This window comes from Oreochromis aureus, linkage group 20 (assembly GCF_013358895.1).
Source record: "Oreochromis aureus strain Israel breed Guangdong linkage group 20, ZZ_aureus, whole genome shotgun sequence".
NCBI classification, from domain to species: domain Eukaryota; kingdom Metazoa; phylum Chordata; class Actinopteri; order Cichliformes; family Cichlidae; genus Oreochromis; species Oreochromis aureus.
Window position 1 is genome coordinate 14,220,400 of NC_052961.1, and position 24,280 is coordinate 14,244,679.

Sequence of the window (24,280 nt, forward strand, 5' to 3'; positions counted from 1 at the left end):
TACAATAACAAATTACTCTGACTTAATGTTTGAATTAATTGGGAGGGCTTTGCCTACGGTATTATTTTGAGATGCACTCTAAAAAGAGGTTCTGACCCCCCCCAAACAACAGCCCAGCAAAGCTTTATTCTCTTCATTGTCATTCCTACAATAATGACTGAGCTGTATAATCCCCTCCTCTCCGTTTCCCCAACTCTCTGCGGAGGACTACAGGGAAATCAAAGCTGCAGCCCTCGCTAAGGCTTTCCAGAATACCTCCAGTCACCCACTATTACTGCAGCTTGCTGACGAGCTGGCCTTCATGTGCGTGAAGCCAAACATGTTCAATACAACAAAAAAAAAAAAAAAAAGACAGAATGTGGAGAGCTCAAAAGGGCTACGGTCATGGATACGAAACAATATGAAATTTGAACTTGCTTATTGTTCTCAGACACTCCCAGACAACTAGAACAACTGCCATCCATCACAAAACACAATCTCACCGAGCCCAAGTAAACAGGTATAAATAAGACAAGAGCATTTTCATCCTGCATTCCCATTGCAGTTGGCGTGATTAAGTGCCCGACTGCTCCTCAGCTCTAGGCTCTGGCCATGTGCTCGTCGGGCTTATGAATGAGTGCTGTACAAAATGTGGAGTGGGAGAACACCTTATCATTAAACATTCACTGAAGAACAATCCAATAAAAGCAGGTCACTGAGGCTGATGAGCGCCTGCCTTCCTATCTGAGCCCGGGTGTAATCACATCTGAATGAAACCATCCATTCTGATTACACAACAGCAGACCAATTAAACACCGCCATGTTGCTACTCCTCTCTCATTAGCCATGGAGTGTGTATAAGAATAATCCCCCATCGCCGACTGGGCCAATCTCTCCCCACACGCTCACTCAAACTTCTATCAAACCAGTGCAAAGCAATCTTCCGGGAGCATGGCTTATTTATTTATAGCGCCTGAGCCAAGTTCGGTGGCTTTTCCATTATTAATGATAATGAAACCTACCAAGCCATGTAACACACAAAATTTTAAACAGCCAGACTCACTTGTGTCATGGTGTGGCATATTAACAGGGTGAGAGATGTAAGTGACTGTAAGTCTGCTGTGTGTTGTCAGCAGAGTGCTGTTTTGGCAGTTGTAGCGATTTTACAGTAAATGGCTTTAAGCTGCGATACAAAAGGAAACTCAGGGCCAAGATGAATCGAGTGAGTGACGGAGAAATTTATGGTAGCTGTCACAGCAATTTGAATCTGGCTGCTGGTTGGTTGCTAAGAATATTTGCAGTGAGATAGTATATCCATATCATGGGAACAACATTAGAAGCAGTAGCATGAAAGTTTTTTTATAAGACACAGAAGATGTGTATAGAGAAACTTAGTATGGAATCACAAATAGGCTTAAAAAAAGATTTTATATATACATTTTATATACAAAGATTTTATCGTTTCAAATGTCATTTAAATATGTTTAATGTTAAAAATCATCATTTAAAATATGTTCTGTAGATTTTACATTTAGAATTTCTCATTTTATATCTCAATTGTGCCACTGCTATGATCACCTTGATTGCCTTTACTTATTTGTAAATACATCTGACCTACACTGTATTTTAGATTGTGGACAGTTTGAATATATAAATTGTAAAATAAAGCAGCTAACTGAGTGCCTAATTTTTATTTCTAAAACTCAAAATAATTAATCAAAAGTCAAAGAGATCAATTTTACTTTTACTTGTTTAACGCTCACATAAATCAAGAAAAGGTCTTTTTACATTTAAAGGTGATACAAACCCTCATAAAAAGCACCACTGAGATTTTGTGGATAGCATGAACAGATGGCTGAATTAAAATGATACAAAACCTCATAAAAGCACCATAAGAGCATGAACAGAAAAAAATAAAATGGGCCATATGGTCCCATTGCAATGTGGTTGCTAGGCAACGTGACGGTATTGTAACATAATTCAACTTTTGTTGATATAAATGAGATGATACTGCCATGAATTAAAATGATGGGATGAGTTCATGTGTTGTAGGTGCATAAAGGTAAAAAACTAAGTCTTATATGGCCATTGCTAGGTGATTTCCAGGCAACCTGATGGCATCACAATATATAATTAAAGACTTAAGTTTTGTGGCTATAGATTAGATGTTATTTTCCTGACATAAAAATACATGCAACCACTGGTGTTACCCCTCAGCCTCGAAGTACATGCGCCTACAGTATAAATTTGAAAATCCCAGGTGATTTTTAGAAAAGCTGACCTTTGGCCTTGAGGTCAATATTCAAACAGCGAGACTCAGTTGTTTCAAACACCTCTGAAATTTTTAATAGATGCACCTACGGTATCAATTTGAAAATCCCAGGTAACATAATTCTCAATTTATTGTGTTCACAAGATTTTCAGAAAACTTGACCTCTGACCTTGAGCTTGAGCTTGAGCTTAAGGTCGAGGCCACTGAGATTAAACTCGTCTGAGATTTTTAGTAGATGCACCTATGGCATAAAAAATAAGATCGCTGTACTGAAAAACTTGAGTACACCGCCTGCCTGCCCCACAGGGTGATTACAATACCACATCAGCCTTTTACGGCTGAGGGGTAAAAATGATATGATGCTTTCATAAGGTCCTATACAGGAAGCGTACATGCTAAATAAATAGAGGTATTTTTAGCGTACTGCTAAGTGGTTGCTAGGCAGCATGATGACATCATACTACGTGATATAGATAAGAACCATCAGGTGCCTAAGGTATAATTCCTGATCATGTGGGAGGAGTCTGCAGACATAGAAACACAGCTAACAAGGCTTTTTGTGTTATAGGATTGTGTATATTCATTTTAAAATCAAATACAAGTTTCTTCTTTTTTGTATTGGTAAATTGTTCTTTTCAGATTTAGTTACTCTCTTTAACCAATTGGACTATTTTATACATATCAAGCTTCCCTAAAAGCATTTCAGCACTTTGCTCTAATTATTCATTCAATTAAATCAATGCTTGAATCTTAAACTGTTTGCTGATGGATTTATTCATAGGCTTAAAAAGTATTTTATTATTCTCTCAACACACATACCAATCCATTTCTAAAATGTAGTGTAGATTTAGTCCTGCAATGTGGGGTGAGAGGTCACGAAGCTTTTCACTGATTTGTCCACAGCCTACCATCAATTTTATTGCTAAAAAGTGAGCAGCAGCCAGAATTCAGTCTCAATTATTATAAGTCAGTATCAAGTTTGTGTGCAGCTTCCAGCAAAGCCGCAAGATCCAAACTGTGCTGGCAGAGATGCTTGATGCTTGAATTTCGAACCACATTTTACACATAAGCACATTAACAGTCTTGGGACGCTTAACGAAGGGAAGATTCTGGGACTTGTGGCCAAATTCACAAGCAAGAATTGCACACAGAAGGATGCTGCCATTTGAGACGTTTCCAACTACATCAAAACACCAATTTGGTGAGATGGGATTATTTGGCTCTCAAGCCTTGTCCTCCATTTCTACTGCTGTGCTTTTACAGGGCTGAGGTATATGAAAAAATATAATTATGATAACCAAAAAACTCTGTTCACATCTGTTTCAGACACAGGAAGAAGACAACAACCCTGGTAATGTCCAAAGAAAGTCTTGCAGCTAAAGTGAAATTAATATTTGGTAATAGCCAAAAAAAAATGTCCAAAATAGAAAATTAAGGATAAACGCTTTGATTTATCCAAATTCATACATAATGCATAAAAGTTTCATATAACCCATTTTCTGGGATGATTTAGACACCGACTGTGAAACAAACCTCATATACACACACGTCTCTGCCTTGCACGCACATACTGAAGTACATATATCCTGGGAGTGTACAATGACAAAGACTGGCACACATCTTCAGGCTGTGGCCCTCTGAATTTGCTTCAGATTTGTAATGGGACATTTAGAGCAGAAGAGAAGCAGCCTGGGAGTGCAGACAGCAGAGCGTATAAGGAAAGAACAGACACAGCCTGGAAAATTGGTATCAAAAACACGGGACAGGCTCTGCTACAATCTTTTCAACTTTTCTAGACACTGTTAGGTTCTTGATACACCGCACTACAGAGGCAGGGGGAGAGACTGTTTGGATCAGCGAGACATCCCTAAAGAGAGAAACTGCAGATAAGGAGTGTGTTTACCAGCAAGAGAAGCCCATCTACTCTCTGCATGCAAGCCATATTCCCTGAGCTTTGTTCACAGCAAATGATGGACTCGCATTACAGTTTTAAATCAACCCACAACTTAACTCTGTCAGGAGAGACAAACCTATAAATCTCCAGCTATCGAAGTTCACACAGCCAGCAACTATCAACAGAAGAGTGTGACCTTGGACTGGACATAAAAATCTCATTACTTCCTCCACACTGCAATATCAAGAAACACCAATAACAGCCCTACCTCAGTTCCTCACTTACCCTGGCTAGCCTCATGATCCTTGGTTATTCATTTTCCTCACTCAAACTGAAAGACTTATGTAGGACAGTGTTTTCACCAAAGTACTTTCTGGAGCAATAAGACAATTTCCCCAAAAGGCACAAGCCTTCCTTTAAAATAGATAAGTTTCAGGCAGATGCATCAACCTGAACAGATAAAAACAACAATAATACATTATTAAAAGCAGGTGGACATACCTGACCATTCTGGAGGAGTCACATTCAGATCTGAAAAACAAATGAGACACATGGTTTTAATGGTTTTTGTTAAGCAGGTAGAAACAGGGATGCTGCAGTGTTTCAGTAGGACAGCTAAAGACAAGTGAAGTTACATAAAATGGCTCACTAACCACCACGCTTTGATTCAGCAGCTGCATTATTGCAGTAAAGTGCAGCTATCTGGCACTGACAGGTGCTACACTTTTGAACAGATCAATCTGGTCTCCTGAGAAATGGACACAATTTATATTCCAGATACAACTTTGGTGTGACATTTACAAATTATTCCACTGAGTGTGTCAAAAATGTGTCTACTGAATCCAGTATCTTGTCCTTGAAGACAAAACAAAAAAACCTTTTTGTACTTTGGTGTTGATTAAATTCTGCAGTTGTTTTTGAGGCCGTATAGTGGCTGCTCGCTCTGTACTGGATTGAGTAAAGTTTCTATCATTTTGCCCTCTTGAGGTATATGGGGAAGCAAGAGAGACCAAATCCATCACAGACAGACTGGCAGACACATCACAGCAGGAAAATCACAAAAGTTAATAAAGTGACACAGAGCCAAATTCTTTTTAGCTGCTTTTTTCCTCCCTTTGGGTCCTGGTATAAAGCTTCAAGGGTATGTGCTTTCTTAATAAAAGGCTGGCCATTTTTTTTAATACACAATTTTAGGGTCACTCATAGCAGAGCACTTAGCCCTTAGATAGGCATGAAACTTTCATGATGGCCTGCGTAACAAAATAGACAACTCCTGGACAAAAATGTGAAACTACAAAACTCTGGTTGTAACAGCCACAGTGCTGTGAAATGTTTCAGATCAAACAAATAATCCAATTAATACAAAATGCAGTATTCACATGTTGATTCATTTAAGGAAATATGGATCAAAAACAGAAAAAAAAGGGATGAAAAGCACACACCGTGGCTACAGTGGAGACTTTTCATAGCTTGTAAGACTCTGTTTTACTTAAGCTCTTTATATGTTAGAATTTCTCTGTGGCTGGATGACTGACCGAAAAGAGCATAAGCAAGGGTGGCCCACATGTTAAAAAGTATGTGGTACAACCACATACTTTATACACTACCTCCATCAACAACATAGCTGTGACAGCAGGAAAACAGGCCAGTCCGGGACTGTCAACATACTATAGTGAAAGCATAGTGGCTCTCTCGTGAGAGCCTTCTCATGAGTGGCTGGCCTACCAAAATCTCTACAAGAGCACATGAACGACTCATCCATGAGGCCACAATAGAACTGCAGCCCTCACTTGCCTAAGTTAAGCTCAGTGTTCATGATTCAACAGTAAAAAAGAGACTGGACCAGAATGACATATATGGCAGAGTTCAAAGGTGAAAAACCACTGATAACAAAACAAAAACAAAACAAAAAAAAATTCCACAAAGGCTCGTCTCAGATTTGCCAAAAAACAAAACAAAACAAAAAACATCTTCATGATGACTTGGAAGGTTTCATCTGATGTAAAACTAACAGCATAAAAAGAACGTCATACCAACAATGGAACATGGTGGTGTTGGTAGGGTGATGGATGGATGGATCTTCCTCTCTACCAGAAAATCTTGAAGGAGAATCTCCAACACGAATGTCATGTCCAAAAGCTCAGGCTTACTTGTGTTATGTCAATGTCCCAAACACACCAGCAAGTTCACATCTGAGTGACCATGAAGAAAAAGAAAAAAGGTTTGGGATTGGCCTACTCAAAGTCAATGGACTAATGGACCATAAACAACCATGCAAAGAAGAGTGTGGTCTCTGTATAGTTCTTCATTGTCCTCCTCATCATTCCAAGTCATTTTACTTGTTTGCTTGCCTGTGTGTTGGCCATGTACCATTCCTCTCATTTCAAATATCTATATCTCACCTAAACATCTCCTTAAGACTGTCAGCAATTTTTCAGCAACGACATCCAAAAATCTTAATTATTTCCATAAAGCACAGAACAAACCTGATACCGTCTGCATTTTCATTAACGCAAATCCCATTTGGACTGTGGAACTAGGCTGAGGTAAGAATACAGCGGAGTCAATATAATGCAGTGGTGGGATGAGATTCATTGACACACATCCTGCAGTCCAGATACAATTACTGGAGAAATTGATTGCTGTGTATACAATGCATCAGTGAAAAAAATGATCAGACAAAAACCATCCTTCGCAAATCTTTGACTAAATTATATTTCCATCTTTTAAACAACTTCCCACTTAGACTTTCTAACCAGCCATCCTCAGAGGCGGCCACAGCACACAAGAAATGGTCAGTACCCTGGACAGCTCCTCCGTCCTGCAGACTGAATATGACTTCTACAACTACCACTCATATTACTAGTACTACTAGTACTACTACCATTACTAGTACTGCATTTGCAGAAATCCTGACTTGTGTGGTGAGGCATTCATTTTTATGGTGTCCTGCAAAACTGTCACCCTTGTACAGAAGACAAATGGACAGTCTGCTGCATCTTATACAGCTCCATGTATCATCAGTCATTTGTATTCATATGGAGCCTGACTTTCTGCCCCTGAGTCACTAACTTGTTGGCTATGGAAGGGCATTGGCAAAAAGGCTGCAAATGCAAGTGCTCATACAATTCTTAATTTAATATGGGAAACTGTCAAGAAGCAGCTGCTCATTTACAAATCCAGCTGTTACAGAGCAACTAAAATTAGCATTCACAGACTTCTCTTTCTGACCACTTGGTGAATGTCATGTCTAAAAATCCAGCGCGTGCATCTCTATTAATCCCTTAAGGAAATATTTCCCTCTTTAACCGATGCTCACCATCTCATCCCTTCTCCTGTCTGCCATTTGGCGCTGAGCAGTCAGTGCTCAGTGGGTTTCAGAGCTGCCTGCAACAACTGAAAAAACACATATGAGCTGTTAGAACGATTCAAAATGATCAAGTTACCTAAACAGTAAGCTGAAACTCACCATAAAGTTCTGTAACGGTTACAGTGACTTGATAGAAGCACCAATTAAAGCCATTTTAAGGCTGTAAGTGACAGGTGCATCCATTTTAAGACATTTTTTTGCCTTAATTAGTCACAGCAGAGACAGGCAGAAAGAAGGTGAGAAAGAAAGCATGCAGTACACATCCTGCTGGCTAGGGATCAAACTGAGGACATGCTGCTGAGGATATTTTCAGCAATGTACAATGAAGTGTAAAAACTCTAATGTCTGCATTTCTGCGATTTGCAGGACCTGCCTCTTTGACTGAGTCATTAGGACTCGATCAGGAATTGTACCAACTAGATTTGAGCTAAATTAGATTTCTGAAATGGCTACAGAAAACAGCAAGTTGAGAAAAAGCGCCTTCAGAATGTAGGGTTATATGAGACAAGAATATTAATGGATTATTAATTCACTCAGGTTCTCAAAGCTAATTAGGGTGGTAATGGAAATAAAAATCCACTAAAAATCCACTTTTTATTGCCTTATCTAAGTGGAAACTATCATCTTAATGATGACAAATACATGGATGAAAGCAAGAATCCAAGTTGAGCTGTTTTTCTTCTGCATTGCACTGAAACACCAGCCACTTTCAGGTGCATTCCCAAAGCCTTTTAAATAATGCATGAAATGCCAAATCCCATTGGAAGTATCATTCCACAGGAAGGCCTCCTCAAGCTGTGAGGGTGGTTTCTCCAATAGCAGCCTGCAGAGAAGTGAAATCTCAAGTGGTAGAATTAAGATTTCCACCCCACAACCAGTATTACATTTACTGCCATCTCAGTGGCTTCCACTTGCCCTTTACCTCACTGCATGTGTACGGTACATATTTAAGCCCTTTTTTTTCTCCTTTGGATCAGATACAGAGTCTGTTGCAGTGAGGACAGTCTGTTTCCTGTTGTGAGAGAGGAAATGATCAGGGAGGGCAGAGCGAGTGCAAAGAACGCTGACTCAGAGTTTATCAATCTGCGTTTCTGCAAGAGTAAGTGCAACTGGACACGGCTGCAGAAATGCATTAGTCTGCTCATTTAATCATAGCTCCCTGCTTAGCATCAAATAAACTGGAACATCATCTACTGTGCAACATACAGACAAACACACCTTGCTTCCTATGAGTTCCTGTTTTTACACTGTGTATGGCTTTTTGTAGGTAAAACATTTTCTTCACCTTCAGATACATTACCATGTATTATTAAAGCTTGGGCACATTTTCCTAAAGCCGTTTTACTTTCCTCACCTCTTTCAGGAAAGGCCTGCTCCAATGTAATTAGAAACCCATTATTTGTTTTTCACTGTAAAATATTCAGTAGGTTCAGGCCTTGAAGAAATAGCTTCTAGCACTTCATCACTTTTAATATGGCAAAAATAAAATAAAAAAATAGTACTGGGCAATAAAGAAAAACATGTGCACCCATTTCCTTTCACTTATTTAGAAAATATCAGAAGCTATTGTAGTTATTTTTTTTTTTTAAGGCATTTGATTGATGACATTCCAAATAAGACTACTGCACTGCAGACCATATTTAATACTGCATGCAAGCAGCGCTGTACCACATACTTGTATTGGTATTCTCTTACTGTACTTTGTGTTCTACCGGCCTCAACATTTAAAATAAATAAATAAATAAAAATCAGGACACACAGCCCCATCTTCACCTCTGACCTCTTCACCTCGCACTTGACAAAGCTAACAGCAGGAATGCCATTATGAACGTTGCAGTCCTTAACTGAACTGGTTAGACCAAAGTTATTTCCAAAGTTACCTAAACAGTTAGTGGCTTTACTGAATAATATACTGTGTAATCCAGCAGCAAGCGTGGCAGTTATGAAATGCTTTAAGCTTCTGCGATCAAACTCCTTCAACCTGTGATGAAAAAGAATAAATCACATCCAGAGTTGCACTCAATTTACAAAACTTTCTACTGGAAGCAGAACAGGCCTTCTTGCAATTTCGTGGCTCTTGCCTCCATTCAGAACAATGCCATCAAATGATCAATGACTTGAACCTGCGGTCGGCTATAACAGCTCACTCACTCTAACAGGTTCCTCAGAGGAGGAACACCAAAGCTAGACGTTCTTGTGTACCTTTTCACATTTATTGTCAATATTTTATAAGACGTTTCCTTTTCAAAGAACACTGCAGTCAAGATGCATCATTTTAATGTTTGATGTAGATTTTACACTTGCTTCTCTGGTAAGATGCTTGTTTGTGTGTCTTTATTCCTACTTCCCATTTTTTTCCCCAGTCAAGTACATAAATTAAGTCCATTTATCAAGTCTTAGGCTCCTCAGTGCAATACACACTTCTTGTGTCCATATTACTGAGACCTAAATGATCTGTATTAATCAGCAGCTAATTAAAAGCACAAATGTGTCTTGCTAAGCAGATCTAATGAGTCCCGTTCTCTGTAGTGGTTTGTTTCTCATGGTGCTGTCAAATTATGTATCTCTGAGGAGTTACTGGTGCATGACCCCCACAGGCTGTCAGCTCCTGCATAAAAGGAAAGTGGCAATTCTTCACAAACACACATTCGTACACACATACACACTTGTACAAGAAAACTGCACAAAACCACATTGTTCTTTTGCCCACTTTAATTTCTCATCATCTACACTGGAGTACCAGTCAGAGTTTTCCCATCTGTGCTTAAGACCATTTTTTAGCCGCCCAAAAGGTTCAAGACACCCTTTGTCATTTTTTTTTGGTTTCACAATGAGCAAAAAGATTTTCAATGGCTTCTTACAGGTAGTTTTTCTTTTTCCAAGCAGCATTACTGTTGAAATATGTGCAGCATGGTTTGACATTACCTTGCTAATTTAAGCAGTCTGAATGGTGGTCAAGAATCAATAAGGCCTCACACAGATGTGCAAGTTGTCCATTTCATGTGCAATAATGTTGCTGAGTGAAACTGGTTGTAAGGAAGGTGATGCACTTTCACAGTAAATGTCAGGGATTAGCTGGCCAGTGTTTGAAGACAAGTCTGTCGCTTCCATTAAAACTATGACCGCAGCGATTAGCTAGCGAACAAAGCAATCACAAGGAAGTGGTTTGTAAACTGGTTTGGGAAATATAAGTTTTCCCCTAGTGGTTGTGGTTACCAGGAAGTCACTGACCCATCTGTAGACCTGTGTTAACTAGGACTTCGCAAATCATTTTCTGAGATCGCAGATCACTTTCTAGGCCTGTGTGACTGGGACCTTATTCCTGCATAGTTACCATGATTGTCAGACAGCCAAAATGGACAAGTTAATCCCACCTGGTTAGTTGTCAAATATCTGTAAAACATCAGAAGAAGTAAATAGGAGAGCAATTTTCGGACTCTATAAATGCTTTCCTAATGACTTTAAGAATCGTTACTCGTTAGCCAATGAGCATGCAGTTTTACAGACAGGTCAACCCCTACTTTTCACATTCTTTTTTGGCTACGCTGGAAATGCTGAAAACGGGACTTCAAATACCAACAGGTGGCATTAGTAGCCATGTCCATCTTTTATACTGTGTATGAGAAAAAGTAGATATGTCATGACAAAAACTCTGCTTAAGAAAGAAAAAGCTGGGTGACATCCCCATTTCAGACAATTTGCTGGATGTTGCCTGTGCTCCTCAGCTTTGGGGACAAAGTGTCCAAATTTTGTTTTGCAAGACCACAGGACAGTTGAGCTCTGGTCCAGAGGAGGAAGCGGACATAGTTTATGTTTCTTTGCATGGTAAAATTTTAAACTACATTATTTCTGGATGCAGCAACACATTTCCACAACAGAAAAATGTCTATTTTGAATAAAGTCATACCTGAGGGCCCAAAAAGCATGGCCATTCAATATTAGTTCTTTGTCCATTTCATCCAGAGATGTGGATTCTCTGCCTCTTTAAAGGGAATTCCCAAATTCTTTGCAATCTGACTTTAGTACTATATTGTCAAACACTTTGAACCAACAATATTTCACTCTTTCCCAGAAGACGATCCCTCAGGGAGTCACTTTTATAACTAATCGTGTAAATACTGTAATTAAACTAACAATGTTGTCCCTGATTGCTGGCATCCGATTCAAAATAGCTTAAAATAATAGTTCAAAATAACATAATCAGCATGTTTACTGACCATGGATTAACTGCAGTCCCAGACCCAGTCTAACCAGTAAATTCAAAAAATTGAAGAAAAGTTTATGATCTACAACTGGGTATAATTCATGTCTGGGAAACTGAGCCGTATGCTTTAAATGGTTTCTAAATTAAAATTAAATTTTGTGTTTCTTTGTATATAAACAGCCTCTCAACTTTTTGGATGGTTGTGTTTCAAACATAAACACAATCAGCGATATTACAATAGCATCTAAATAATATCAGACTTTTTGTTTCCAGACATTTAAAAAAGGCCCACTGCTCTTCTCTCCCACTTTGAATCCAAGTGGTCTTAAACACCTGACCTAACACAGTGAGCTGGATACAGGGGGGGGATCTCACTCTTACTCACGCTGCATTCCTGAACATATTGCTCGGATTTGGGTGAGCCCTCAGAGTCTCTTGCAAAGTCTGAGGTTATAAAGAACAAGAGAAGGAGTGCACTCCATCTGCAAGCACTGAAACGCACATACTGCAAGCCAACACCTGAGTGGAAGCAATTGAACCTGTTAAACCAGCAAGTAACCATCAGCAAACTTAAGTACACAAACCAGTTAAGTACTCGCAACAGAAAATTCAGCCCAGCCAGCCGTAAGGAGGCCTGTGTTGACATCTATCCATGGTGACTAAGAAGAGTGTGTGTAAGCAGTAGCTCCTCATCTGTGTTTAACTGTTGACTCAGCCTCCACCTTGTCAGCTTTTCACGCACACACAGACACAAACACACACCCCGCACTCCCACTTGGCAGAAAACTAGTGGCAGCATTTCAAACAGCTCTCCACAGGTACTATGCTACAAATTGCCTTCGATTCAGCTGCTGCATCAGCTGGTTTTGACAGCTGTGAGGCAGATAATTGGTTCAACTGTGAAGAAATAAAGAATGAACAGGCAACTATACTTTGGCCTTGTGGCCGCTACAAGTGTGCTGTTTCAGTGCTGATCACAGTTTGCAATAATAAAGAAAGCAAAAACATCAGGGAATAAACAGAGAAGAGAGCATTTTATCATCTATAAATCTTCTTTAGCTCAAAACTGACAAAAATGAAAAAGATGAGAATCATTTAGTACATTTTGAGTAAACATAATATCATAACTGTTTAGCAAAAAGCTGTTTTTGTTTGCTTTTTTCTGAAAATAACCAACAATGAGAACACAGAAAAAAAATCTTGTCATTGTAATGTGCTACTTGTGAATCGTGAGCTCAGTGCTCCATTACATCATATGCAGTTTGGTGCTATAATACGCAAAATATCTGTCTATTTGTGAGTTTCTTCCTTTGTCTGCCAAATCCTACTACAGCATCAGGGGCTGAGCAACCAAACCTGGCTCATAAGTATATCTTGGGCCCCTGAAGGTTCTCATAGGTGTCAGATATTATGATGTCATCATGCGATCACACAGCAACAGGCTAAAAGAACCTGTTTTTAGGTTTTATGAACCTAACACCTCATGCAAGCACACGACAACAACATCTCATTTATTGCCACAAAACTTGAATTGCACATGATATATTATAACGTCATCAAGTTGCCTAGCAACTACCTAGCAATTGGCTAAAATGACCCATTTTTTTTTTTGCATTTCGGCACCTACAACACCATAAAAACAGCACTGTATCATTTTCATTTCATGGCCAACAGCAAGAATAGGCCAAACAATACTGTATCTGCAAAAGCTGTTCAGCGCTTTGAGAAGACAGCGTGTGTTCTTTCTTTCCTACTCAGAGTAAGGTGAGACAATTGATATACCTCACTACTCATACACTACCATCAGCAGGTAGTTAGATTAAATTATTAAAAAGACACCACCCCCCCCCAAAAAAAAAAATAGAGAAAAACACACAAGAAGTTAGGTTTATATGACTCTACCACTTTAACCAAACGAGCGTGTTTACTTAAGCTTCGATGTCCATCAACACACCTTAGTCAGATCCATTTGTTTATCCCTGAAGTTCCCGGTCATAAATCATTTAAGCGCAATGCAAACAAGCCGCACAGCTTGACTTTCAGGCATCCTTGTTTTCACTCATTTCATTCACTGAATCGACGCTCAATCACAATCCAATCATCGTGGTTTCTGAAACGCATGTCAAATGGCGCTATATTAGCCTTATCTAGTCCACTAACATCATTACTCTCAAATCCCACAGGAATTCATATCAAGACTTTACTTGCAAGTTAAATCCAGCTGAGTTTGGCGATTTAAACATGTACGTTTTTTTGGTGAAGCCTACTAGTAACCCCATGAAGTAACAGTGTTCATTATGGCCATAATTATCCTGTTTTATGAGACAACTAGCAACATCAAAGGACACAAAACAACCGTAACAGTGTCGTGATAGGCCTGATTGGGAGAACCAGAGGTCAGCAGTGCCTGGCTTTCTTCCAGAAAGACTGCAGTCATGCTGAGGAGGGACAGTCTATTACACCTAAAGGCAGCCTGCAGTTGATTTTGAGTGCAAGTTTCAAATTCTCTTTGGCCATTGCCTGAAATTTATAGGTGGGTCTGGATGCAAATCATCCCTGTGTAGACATTAATCTAGTAGGGGCATTTCATTAGAGGGGGCTTTGCTGGAGAGAGGGAGCCCATGTGCTCGTAAATTTGGTTTGGCACACTGATTGTTCAGCAGATCACCAAGTAAATGAGTGGACACCACCAGCCACAAGAAGCAGCTTTCTCCATTACGCTATTATTTCCAGCCATGTGGTCCCAAAACACATGCTAAAGCCGTTACAGTGGCATGGGGTGAACTATTTATGAACCTGCCAATTTCCAGTCTACAAGCTCAACAGAGGGGCAACTAAGTTGTTCTTAGGCAGCAAATTACAGCAAAGAAGCCAAGACATAACATCTGTAACCCACACAGAAAGCAATACAAAACCACAGATGACAGTGAACAACAGTACTGATCAAAATCAGCTACCTGAAAGGACATTTATCAAGTACTTGAGTATCTATTGATTCAATTGATGAGACTAATTCCTATGAGTAGTAACAGGCTTGGTTCCAAGCACTGGATCTGCAATAGAATGAGATAAATTAAATAATAAAAAACCAAAGCTTTAGAAATTGAAATGCAAGTTCCTTATTTAGGAATGAGTCTCACAGAGCAACTCACAATAGCTTACCACAAAGATATGCAGCAGTATCACAACACAATGCACAAAACAATTTGTCTATCTAAACAGAAAAGAGAATGGAAAAAGAGAAAAAGGAAGAATTGTTCACTATTTGCTGTATTATGGTGTTTTGTGGATTATTATTATTTAATTTCAATAAATGTGTCACTTGAGTTATTTACCTCTCTCATTCATTGTTTCTTATGTTCACGTTACCGTGATTGATAAGTGCAACCAAGAGGAGTCATAAAATAGTGACTCTGGTTAGTCAAACTGTTCGGGACTCCATTTGAAACAGAGGTCTTGGTAAAAAAAAAGTATTGCTATTCTTGTCCCAGTGTTTTTGTATCGACTGGTATCACAAGAGACAGTGACGTGTGATATTGCCATATCTACGGCCCGTCCCACTCGTCATTCATTATTTTTTATAAGATAGGAATGGTTCAGATTTTGTTGTTGAACATTTAAAGAAAAGCCAAATCTCAAATGCATTTTAAAAATAAAATCAAATATCCAACTGCTTTTACTGTCAAACATTTTAACCTGCAGAGCATGAGTTCCAAAGCACAGTTTACCAGCTGCTGAATATATGCAATGACTGTAAATGAATCTATAAAACATATACTGAAAATGCACTGCCTGCCTAAAAATGTTCTTCTTGTTCTCATAGCCCTACAGAAACTATGCAGTCTGTGTCTTGGCAAATAACCAAGGCTAGCACTGCACATCATCAGCAACTCAAGAGCTTTGCTGCTCATTCACCAGCATTCCGAAGTCTTGTTCGAGCACTGGTGTTTGAAATTATTTCTTGTGTTATTGATTAATAATTGATCACTCAAGAGTACATATGCTTCTTTACGCTCTTCCTTTTCAAAGACTGCCTGGACTTTGTTAAGGAAAAAAAATTCTTAACAAAGTCTTCTCCCACAGTCACTGAACTCAAATCTCTAACATGACTCGGAATTTTCCACTGTTGTTTCAGTGCATAATTACATCAGATTTCCAAACATAGAATAACCAAAACATCTACAATCAAATATCTCTTTAATACACTTTGGAAAACTAAAAAATAAAAGGCTGGGCAAAAAAAGAAGAAGAAGAAGAAGAGTTTCAAAAATGACATATCAGCTGTTTGTCATCTACAGTTGAAGAAGTTATCACTCCAGCAATCACATCAGCATCACAAATTTTGTTTACACTCGGTTGGCTATCTGGGCCTGGGACAAAGTCTGAATGCTAAATGCGGCCTGGCAGACGCATCCACCAGCTCCGAGATAAGAAATGAAAGTTATAGCAAACAGTATTCTACCCCCAAACCCCAGAAGACCTATTCGGATCACAGTGGATCCACTCTGATTAAAACAGCAGCTTCTACTGCATCGCGCATGGAAAAACATTTTTTCGCAAACACTGGAAAGGTTTCATCAAAGGTTTAATTTGTGGCTGTAATTGTTTTAATCGCTTCTGAGACTGACCAGGGACACGTGGCCGAAAAGCTGCCACAGTCTCAACATAACTGCACATGTAACCACTTATCATTAATGCGTGCAGCGAAAACTTGCAACACTGTCTCGAAATACCTGTAACTTAATTCCACTGTGAGTACAAGGAATACAAGAAACTATAGAGGGCTGTTAAAAACAAACTCCATTAGGAAAGAAACTATATGGTCAGCATAAATACTGTTGAACTAAAGGGCTGACAAGGCAGGCAACCTTAGAGCCAGAAGTAACATAATATGTATGTGACTGTTAACTCTTGCCTGAGTGCTACACACAGACACTGACTGGGAACAATTCCTATTCTGTTAGTCCTGCAAAGCCACTATGTAGTCACCCAGGTGGACAAGTTTATAAAATAACAGGGTCTGTGCAAACTGAGAAGATTTTTTTTTATACCTTTGCAGTGGCTGTCCATCCTGAGAACCTGACTGACAATGTTACAAGAGACTTTTCTGTAGAGTTCACTGATAAATAGGTTGACTCTTCACCACAGGTTCCACTATCAGTTTCACATCATATTTCCTGCTCTCTCTGTGTTGTGTCCAAAAGACGACAAAGAGAAAAAAATGTAAAAACAACACACAGGGAAAACCTGTCTGTTTATAGCCAACCAGAGACACCAGTAAACAAGGTAATGCGTCATTCAGTAGACTTTTTCCTCTTTTCTTTGACTTTTAGTCCCACAGCTGTTTTACAATGGTTGTGTTTTTGTTTCTCTCTTCCTGGCCCTCATTAAGTGACTTACAGATGTCATCTTCAGCCAGCAACAATTGAACCTGTCAGCATAGCTTCACGCTTACCACATACAGTATGAACAAACAGCACAGACTCTATTCAAGATCACTATCTAACAAAAATAAGGCATGCTGGCTGTAGCAGACAGCCGCTGTCAGAAGACAATCAGGAACTAAAAACTGTATTTTGATCTGTAATGAGAGCAAAATGCAGCAACACTAAATTCACTACATATTGGCACATGTAGCAGGAAGAGTTGGAGGTAATGGCTTTAATCTCATGAAAAGAAATGAGCGAAACAACAGCATAATGCATCACGTGACCATGCCCCAACCCCCACCATGCTTTTTTTCCCCTCCTAATAAAAAGTTTAACACACAGCATGAGCTCAGCAGTTACTTTTCTAGTCTCACGGGAACATATCTATATCTAACATCTTTCCACAGCATGGTGAATCACACCACATGTAAATTGGGGAAAAGACATCATTCTAAGTCCTAGTTAACTAATTACATCCAGTTTTCTGAAATTTTGCATTTAAAATATACAATTGAGTCCTTATCTGGTTAAATATGTGTTAACTACACTTTTTTAAGAACAAATCGAATATATCAAAGTCAATGTTTTAAACCAGGGGTGGGCAACTCCAGGCCTCAAGTGCCGGTGTCCTGCAGGTTTTAGATGTGTCCTTGATCCAACACAGCTGATTCAAATTGCTAAAATACCTCCTCAACATATCTTGAAGTTCTCCAGAGGCCTGGTAATGAACTAATCATTTGATTCAGGTGTGCTGACCCAGGATAACATCTAAAACCTGCAGGACACCGGCACTTGAGGCCTGGAGTTGCCTACCCCTGTTTTACACAAAGGGGATTCTGGAAATCTCTTGTTCACTCCATGAATAAGACCATTGCTAGGTTTTTACAATGCATTAAGTCTGGAAAATTTGTTGGCTGTAAGTGTTCAGATTAATATTTCGGACTCTAAGTAAGACAGAAAATTACTATTGAATATTTTTAGGAAACTGACTTTATGCAGCTATAATCATATAAATTCCATTCCCCAAGTCCTTACATCAACACAATTTTTTTGTGATGGAAGTTGCATGACATTTTATGCTTAAATAGGCAAATGAAGTACCAGCTTTTCAAGTATCCATTCATTTGAATAACTGTCTGATACATAAAGCCTACAGTGACGTTTTCCTCCTGCTAGTCTGAAACGTACAGAGCCAAACTGTCAACATTTACCAGTGCATGACAAAAACATGTTGTTGCCTGTAATGCTTCGCAATCAATTTAAAAAAAAGTAAAAACAGCAATGCACATGCACATGGGACTGGGTGGAGTTTTACAAAGGTAGTGATCATAATCTTAAAAAAAAGTATATCTCTACCATGGAATTTCAGGCTTTGGCTTCCTGAGAAAGACAAAACTCAACGAAACCACTCGTTGTCTTCGTGACAAATAAAAGGTGATCAGACAGTCATATTAAATTACTATAGAGAAATGTTTAAAAACTTTGCTTTTGGTTAAATAAAAGCGATTTTAAAAAAAAGGTATTAATTAGTGAGATTTAGATGTAGTCAGATTTTTGACATCTTCAAACAAAAACCAGGCAGACTGTTATTCTAAGTTAAAATAAGCACATCTTGGAGTTTATATCCAGTATATAGTCATGAGTTGGTGCTCTAGTTCGTTCATGCTTAATATTCTCCTTCATTTCCAAGAAATAAAGGAGAATATCAGAGGGTCAATCTATTCCTCTAGAGGAGACTTTTCACACAGACAACTGGCCTAGTTTTGGGGAATGACTTGTTTTTCTGGTAAGGTATTCGCTTTCCTTTTTACTGTACTTTTAATGCTAGTCACTTCCTCATTACGTAACTGGAATGACAACTACCACAGTAAGAGGAAAGAGGACATGCCTGACACAGCAAAGAAAGCTTTGTCTACATTTCCAGCATAATGTAAAAAAGAAAAAAAAAGGACAAAAGACTGCCTTGACATGGGGGTGGGGTGGGGGCATGCTTTGCCTCATCTGAAGGATGATTTTTAGGACAAAAAGCCAAAAGGTCTGACGTGCGTGTGTTTAAACAACATTAACATCTGCTGTTTGCAGATAATTTTGATATTCGGGCATGTGATGTTTGATTTGCACTGAAGTGTTTTAAAAGCTCACTGTGATCACAGGGAGCATCAGCATGCATGTTTCTGAAGCCATTGTTAAGATGAGATAGCAGGCAGCGCCTCCTGAAGAAAGAAACGAGTGGACATGTTGTGTGCCTGGAATGGGGGTAATCATACAAGTCTTACAGCTGCCTTTCATAGGCCAGCATTTGCTGTGACTCAATGACAAGCACTGGGTGGTAAAAATAGAAAAGGAAACTGCAGATACAAGCAGCAAAATAAGAGTTCTCTGCTGAGCAGCCCAGAAGGATTTTTGATAGAAAATGAGCTTCTTAGATCTGTGGAAAGATCTGAATGATAGTACAAGAATTGGTGACATATTCAAAAAGAAAAATACCATTACAAATTAGATTTTAGTTTAGTAAGGCTAGGATTATTGTACTAAACTAAAAGCCATCTAAATACTTTGTGCTAACAAGCATGTCAACATCCTAATTATCTATAAAGAAAGTACAGTTAAGTCTGACTGGAATCTTCATATTTTTGCAGGTAATTTTTTGCAAAAGTAGATACCTTTTGGTAGATCTTTGATCAATTAAAAAAAAAAAAAAAAAAAAAAAACAATATGTATGTGTATGCACCATAATTGTGGCTCAACTAACCTACAGACAACAACTGCCATCCCTTGAGCTATGCTGCTGGTGTGGGTGATACCAAAGCGCCAAGTGGTATCAGCACGTCTCCTACCCTTACAAAAGCTGCTCACCCTTTCTTTTGGAGGTATGCATAGATATGGCGAAACAGGAGAACACTCCCAAAGTGGGAATTCCTCAGAGAAGCAAGTTACTCAGTAGAAATATTTGGGCCTCTCTTTCTTGCCATCTGTTACCACTGTCCCTGACCTTGTAACACAGGGGGAAGCATGACTAGACAGTTTAATTTCCAAGCATACACTATTTAAATCCCATCTTCTCTTTGCTAAAATGACCTTTGCAGATCTTAGAATCAGTCTTGCTTAAGGCATCTGCATTCCTTAAATTACTCACTGCACTTAAGTGGCATTTTTAATCCCGTATCCTCCATAAACCCCACTTTACATTATTAACAGCTGTCATATTTCATCAAGTTCACTGGGTTAATCAGGGGCTCCTCTGTAACCTTTGTGCCAGTCTACCACAGCTGGACTGAAATAGTGTTCAGACACTGTGACAGTACAGAATGAGATGGTGACGGGCTTTTTCCCAGCGAAATCAGCTAGCATACCCAAGTGAGATTTATAGATGGGGCTCACTAAAGGTCAGTGTTACAATGTCCCAATCTCATGAGTCTGGCTTTATCAGCTGACAAAGACATACAGTCCATGAGTCATCAGTATTGATTTGCTGCCAGTGATCTTCATGACACTAACATGCCCCTGGAGATGAAGGTCAAGCACAATCACATGATCCTGCAGAGCGTCAAAACTGAGTTAAGTACAGCCAACAGGGAGTGAAATTCAACACAGAAATGGTACAGGAAGGGTAAGACAGACTGCTAATACAAATGCCCCACAACTGTCCTACCTGCTCTGCTCTGCCTGGGGCTTAACCCTTTGGGTCCGTCCTAAACTATTATTGCATAACAGATTCATCCAAAGTAGCATGTGTGTGATGTTTCCCCAAAGACTGCAGCTACTGGTCTCTCATATCAAGGAATGTGTTTGTCTACGCACATGAAACCCTCCTTCAAGTGATCTTTTAAATGAGTTCAAACGATATTCTGCAAGTTTAAAACTCTAATTTTTAATCCAAAAGAACCAGAAAGGGGGTTTTGTCAAGTGCACAGAACAATGATCATGTTTGTGTACAGCATATTATCTGCACTAGATCTGCAGACCTCTAGATCTCTCTACAACTGACAGTTACACACTTTAACGCAAAAAAGGGGGGGGGGCTGCTCTGCAATTTTTAAGATTTATCTGCTGTTTATTTGACCAACAGACAAATAACGATGATGGCTGGTATGGTCTGTTTCGCTCGTTCACCAACCCATCAGCAGCAGCGACGTGAATACAAGGAGACCGTTGATTCCAAAAGTAGCAGCTCTGTAACTGTGTGCCATGAATGTGGCTCCACGCACTTTGGCTCTCGTTTAGCATTAATTACTTCACTCACATTTAGAACTTTTTTAAAGACTAAATGAGCAAACGCAGCTCTACGGCATTAATTTAACTTTGACAGAAACAACACAAGATGCCGTTGTGCCTTACTTTTCCTGCGTGGCGTGCTCCTTTATGGCTCCCAGCGTGGAGAGGCTATTGCTGCCCTGCAGCAGCCTGCAGGTTGCCAGGTGCCGCTGGTACTGCTCCTTCAGACAGGCGTTCTCCGAGCATAAGTCGGACACTTGCTGCTCCAGCTCCTCTATCCTCCCCCTCTGCCTCTCCAGCAACTCCTGCTGGGTCTCGATTATTTTATTAAGCTCCTTCAAATATTCCGCAGCCCTAGTAGGGTTCTCCGTTGGGCTTTCCATGTCGCTCCAACTGCCCTTTTTCTTCTGCGTTCCCTGTCGTAGCGCAGAAGCCGGGGAGATGGTCCTCTGTAGTCCAGGCTGGGGTTTAGGCGCAACAATTCAGTGCGTTGCGCCTTTTACGCCTCGTCATTGTTTTTTGTAAAAACGATGAGGGTGATAATAATCCGAATCAGATATACTCCCGGGCACACGCGTTTCCAAGTCCCACTGCCACGAAACTAGAAACTACTCACCTATCAAGGCTGGGAATGTCAAGCAGGCTTCAACATATCAATCACCTGAATTTGACAGACTTCACTGTGAGGATCCCGGCTGGCTCTCTCTAAAGTCTGCTCATTCCCCCTGTTGGCAACGCGGTATGACATTTTCTGTTAGGTCCCTCTCGCTCCATGCCGTTCCCGTGACTTTTCGTAAACAGACGCTTGGCCGACGGAGTGGGCGGGGTTTTCAAGTTTCATGAATCTACAGCTCGCAGGCAGCTGTAATTACTTGCAGGGGAGTAAATGAATGTTGAGTTTGTCAGGAGCTTCATTTTTCCCACCCTTTTCCATTTCAGCGGATCTATTTCCTGCGCACGTCCTCTTCTCTTCTCCAGGCAGGCAGACAACACATGCATCGTCTGTTCTCTCAGACAAGGTTTCATATTGCAAAGAGCCGCACGCATTTTGATCAATTTTTGATTAGGCAAAACTTTGTTGCGCCTGTGTTTTGCGCTGTAACACAGTCTGGTAGACACAGAGTGCTGCTGCGTCTTCCCTGCAGAGTTGTTTACTATGCTGTCTGTGTATTGCCATTTTCTCCAGCAGGCTATATTCCCCTCTAATGAAATGATCGCGTTAGCAGCAGCATACATTAGTTTTTGAAACAGAAATGACTGATGTGTTCTGTGCATTTGGGAGAGGGGGCTGTATATTAAACATGAGGTGTCCCAGAGAAGGCCAACAGCAAGAGCAAACTGCAGCACCAGACTTTGATGACACAGGTCGATGCTTAAGTTTCACCTCATTTGTTCCTCACATCCTGCTTTTAAAAAACAGACTTTCAGATGTCGATGTCTAAGAACTGATTCCTGTTCTATATACAGTTGTGGTCAAAAGTTTACATACACTTGTAAAGAATATAATATAATGGCTCTACCGAGTGTCCCGTTATTTCTAAAACTCTGATTTTTCTCTGATAGAGTGATTGGAACAGATACTTCTTTGTCACAAAAAACATTCATGAAGTTTGGTTCTTTAATTACTTTATTATGGGTTAACAGAAAAAGTGATCACATCTGCTGGGTCAAAATATACATACAGCAGTGCTAATATTTGGTTACATGTCCCTTAGCCATTTTCACTTCAATTAGGCGCTTTTGGTAGCCATCCACAAGCTTCTGGCAAGCTTCTGGTTGAATCTTTGACCACTCCCCTTGACAGAATTGGTGCAGTTCAGTTAAATTTGATGGCTTTCTGACATGGACTTGTTTCTTCAGCATTGTCCACATGTTTTCAATGGGGTTTAAGTCAGGACTTTGGGAAGGCCATTCTAAAACCCTTATTCTAGCCTGATTTAGCCATTCCTTTACCACTTTTGATGTGTGTTTGGGGTCATTGTCCTGTTGGAACACCCAACTGCGCCCAAGACCCAACCTTTGTGCTGATGATTTTAGGTTATGTTGAAGAATATGAAGGTAATCCTCCTTCTTCATTATCCCATTTACTCTCTGTAAAGCACCAGTTCCATTGGCAGCAAAACAGCCCCACAGCACAATACTCCCACCACCATGCTTGATTGTAGGCATGGTGTTCTTGGGGTGAAAGGCCTCACCTTTTCTCCTCCAAACATATTGCTGGGCATTGTGGCCAAAAAGCTCGATTTTTGTTTCGTCTGACCACAGAACTTTCCTCCAGAAGGTCTTATCTTTGTCCATGTGACCAGCAGCAAACTTCAGTCGAGCCTTAAGGTGCTGCTTTTGGAGCAAGGGCACGGCAGCCTCTCAGTCCATGGAGATGCAAAACACGTTTGACTGTGGACAATGACACATGTGTTCCAGCAGCTTCAAATTCTTGGCAGATCTGCTTTTTGGTGATTCTTGGTTGACTCTTCACCCTCCTGACCAATTTTCTCTCAGCAGCAGGTGATAGCTTGCGTTTTCTTCCTGATCTTGGCAGTGACGAAACAGTGCCATGCGCTTTGTACTTACAAACAATTGTTTGCACTGTTGCTCTTGGGACATGCAGCTGCTTTGAAATGGCCCCAAGTGACTTTCCTGACTTGTTCAAGTCAATAATTCGCTTTTTCAGATCCATGCTGAGCTCCTTTGACTTTCCTATTGTAGCGTTTGTGGGCGTTTGTATCCAATGAGCCCTATTTAACTGGCCTAAGAGAAGTCACCAGCTGTAGTCACTCATAATCACTCACAAGAAGTTAAGAGGCCATGCTATGAAGCTCAGTTGACTGACAACTTTCTAAGTCACCAAAATTGCTAATTCATGTTGCTGTATGTATATTTTTGACCCAGCAAATGTGATCGCTTTTTTCTGTTAACC

The 24,280-nt window shown here is 39.9% G+C and overlaps 1 protein-coding gene across 2 annotated transcripts in view; it reads right to left on the bottom strand.

Annotated features, from left to right (window-relative positions):
• Positions 1–22,163, bottom strand: part of LOC116331222 (IQ motif and SEC7 domain-containing protein 1-like) — a 97,131-nt gene extending 74,968 nt beyond the window's left edge. The window contains exons 1-2 of one of the 2 annotated variants that reach the window (XM_031753825.2): positions 21,487–22,161; positions 4,647–4,676 (exon numbers count right to left, since the gene is read on the bottom strand). In XM_031753825.2, coding sequence (XP_031609685.2) covers positions 4,647–4,676; positions 21,487–21,746 — 290 coding nt within the window. In that variant the 5' untranslated portion in view covers positions 21,747–22,161. Of the gene's footprint in view, positions 1–4,646; positions 4,677–21,486 lie in introns of both variants that reach the window. The other variant, XM_031753828.2, reaches the window with a different exon arrangement.
• Positions 22,164–24,280: the final 2,117 nt, after the last annotated feature.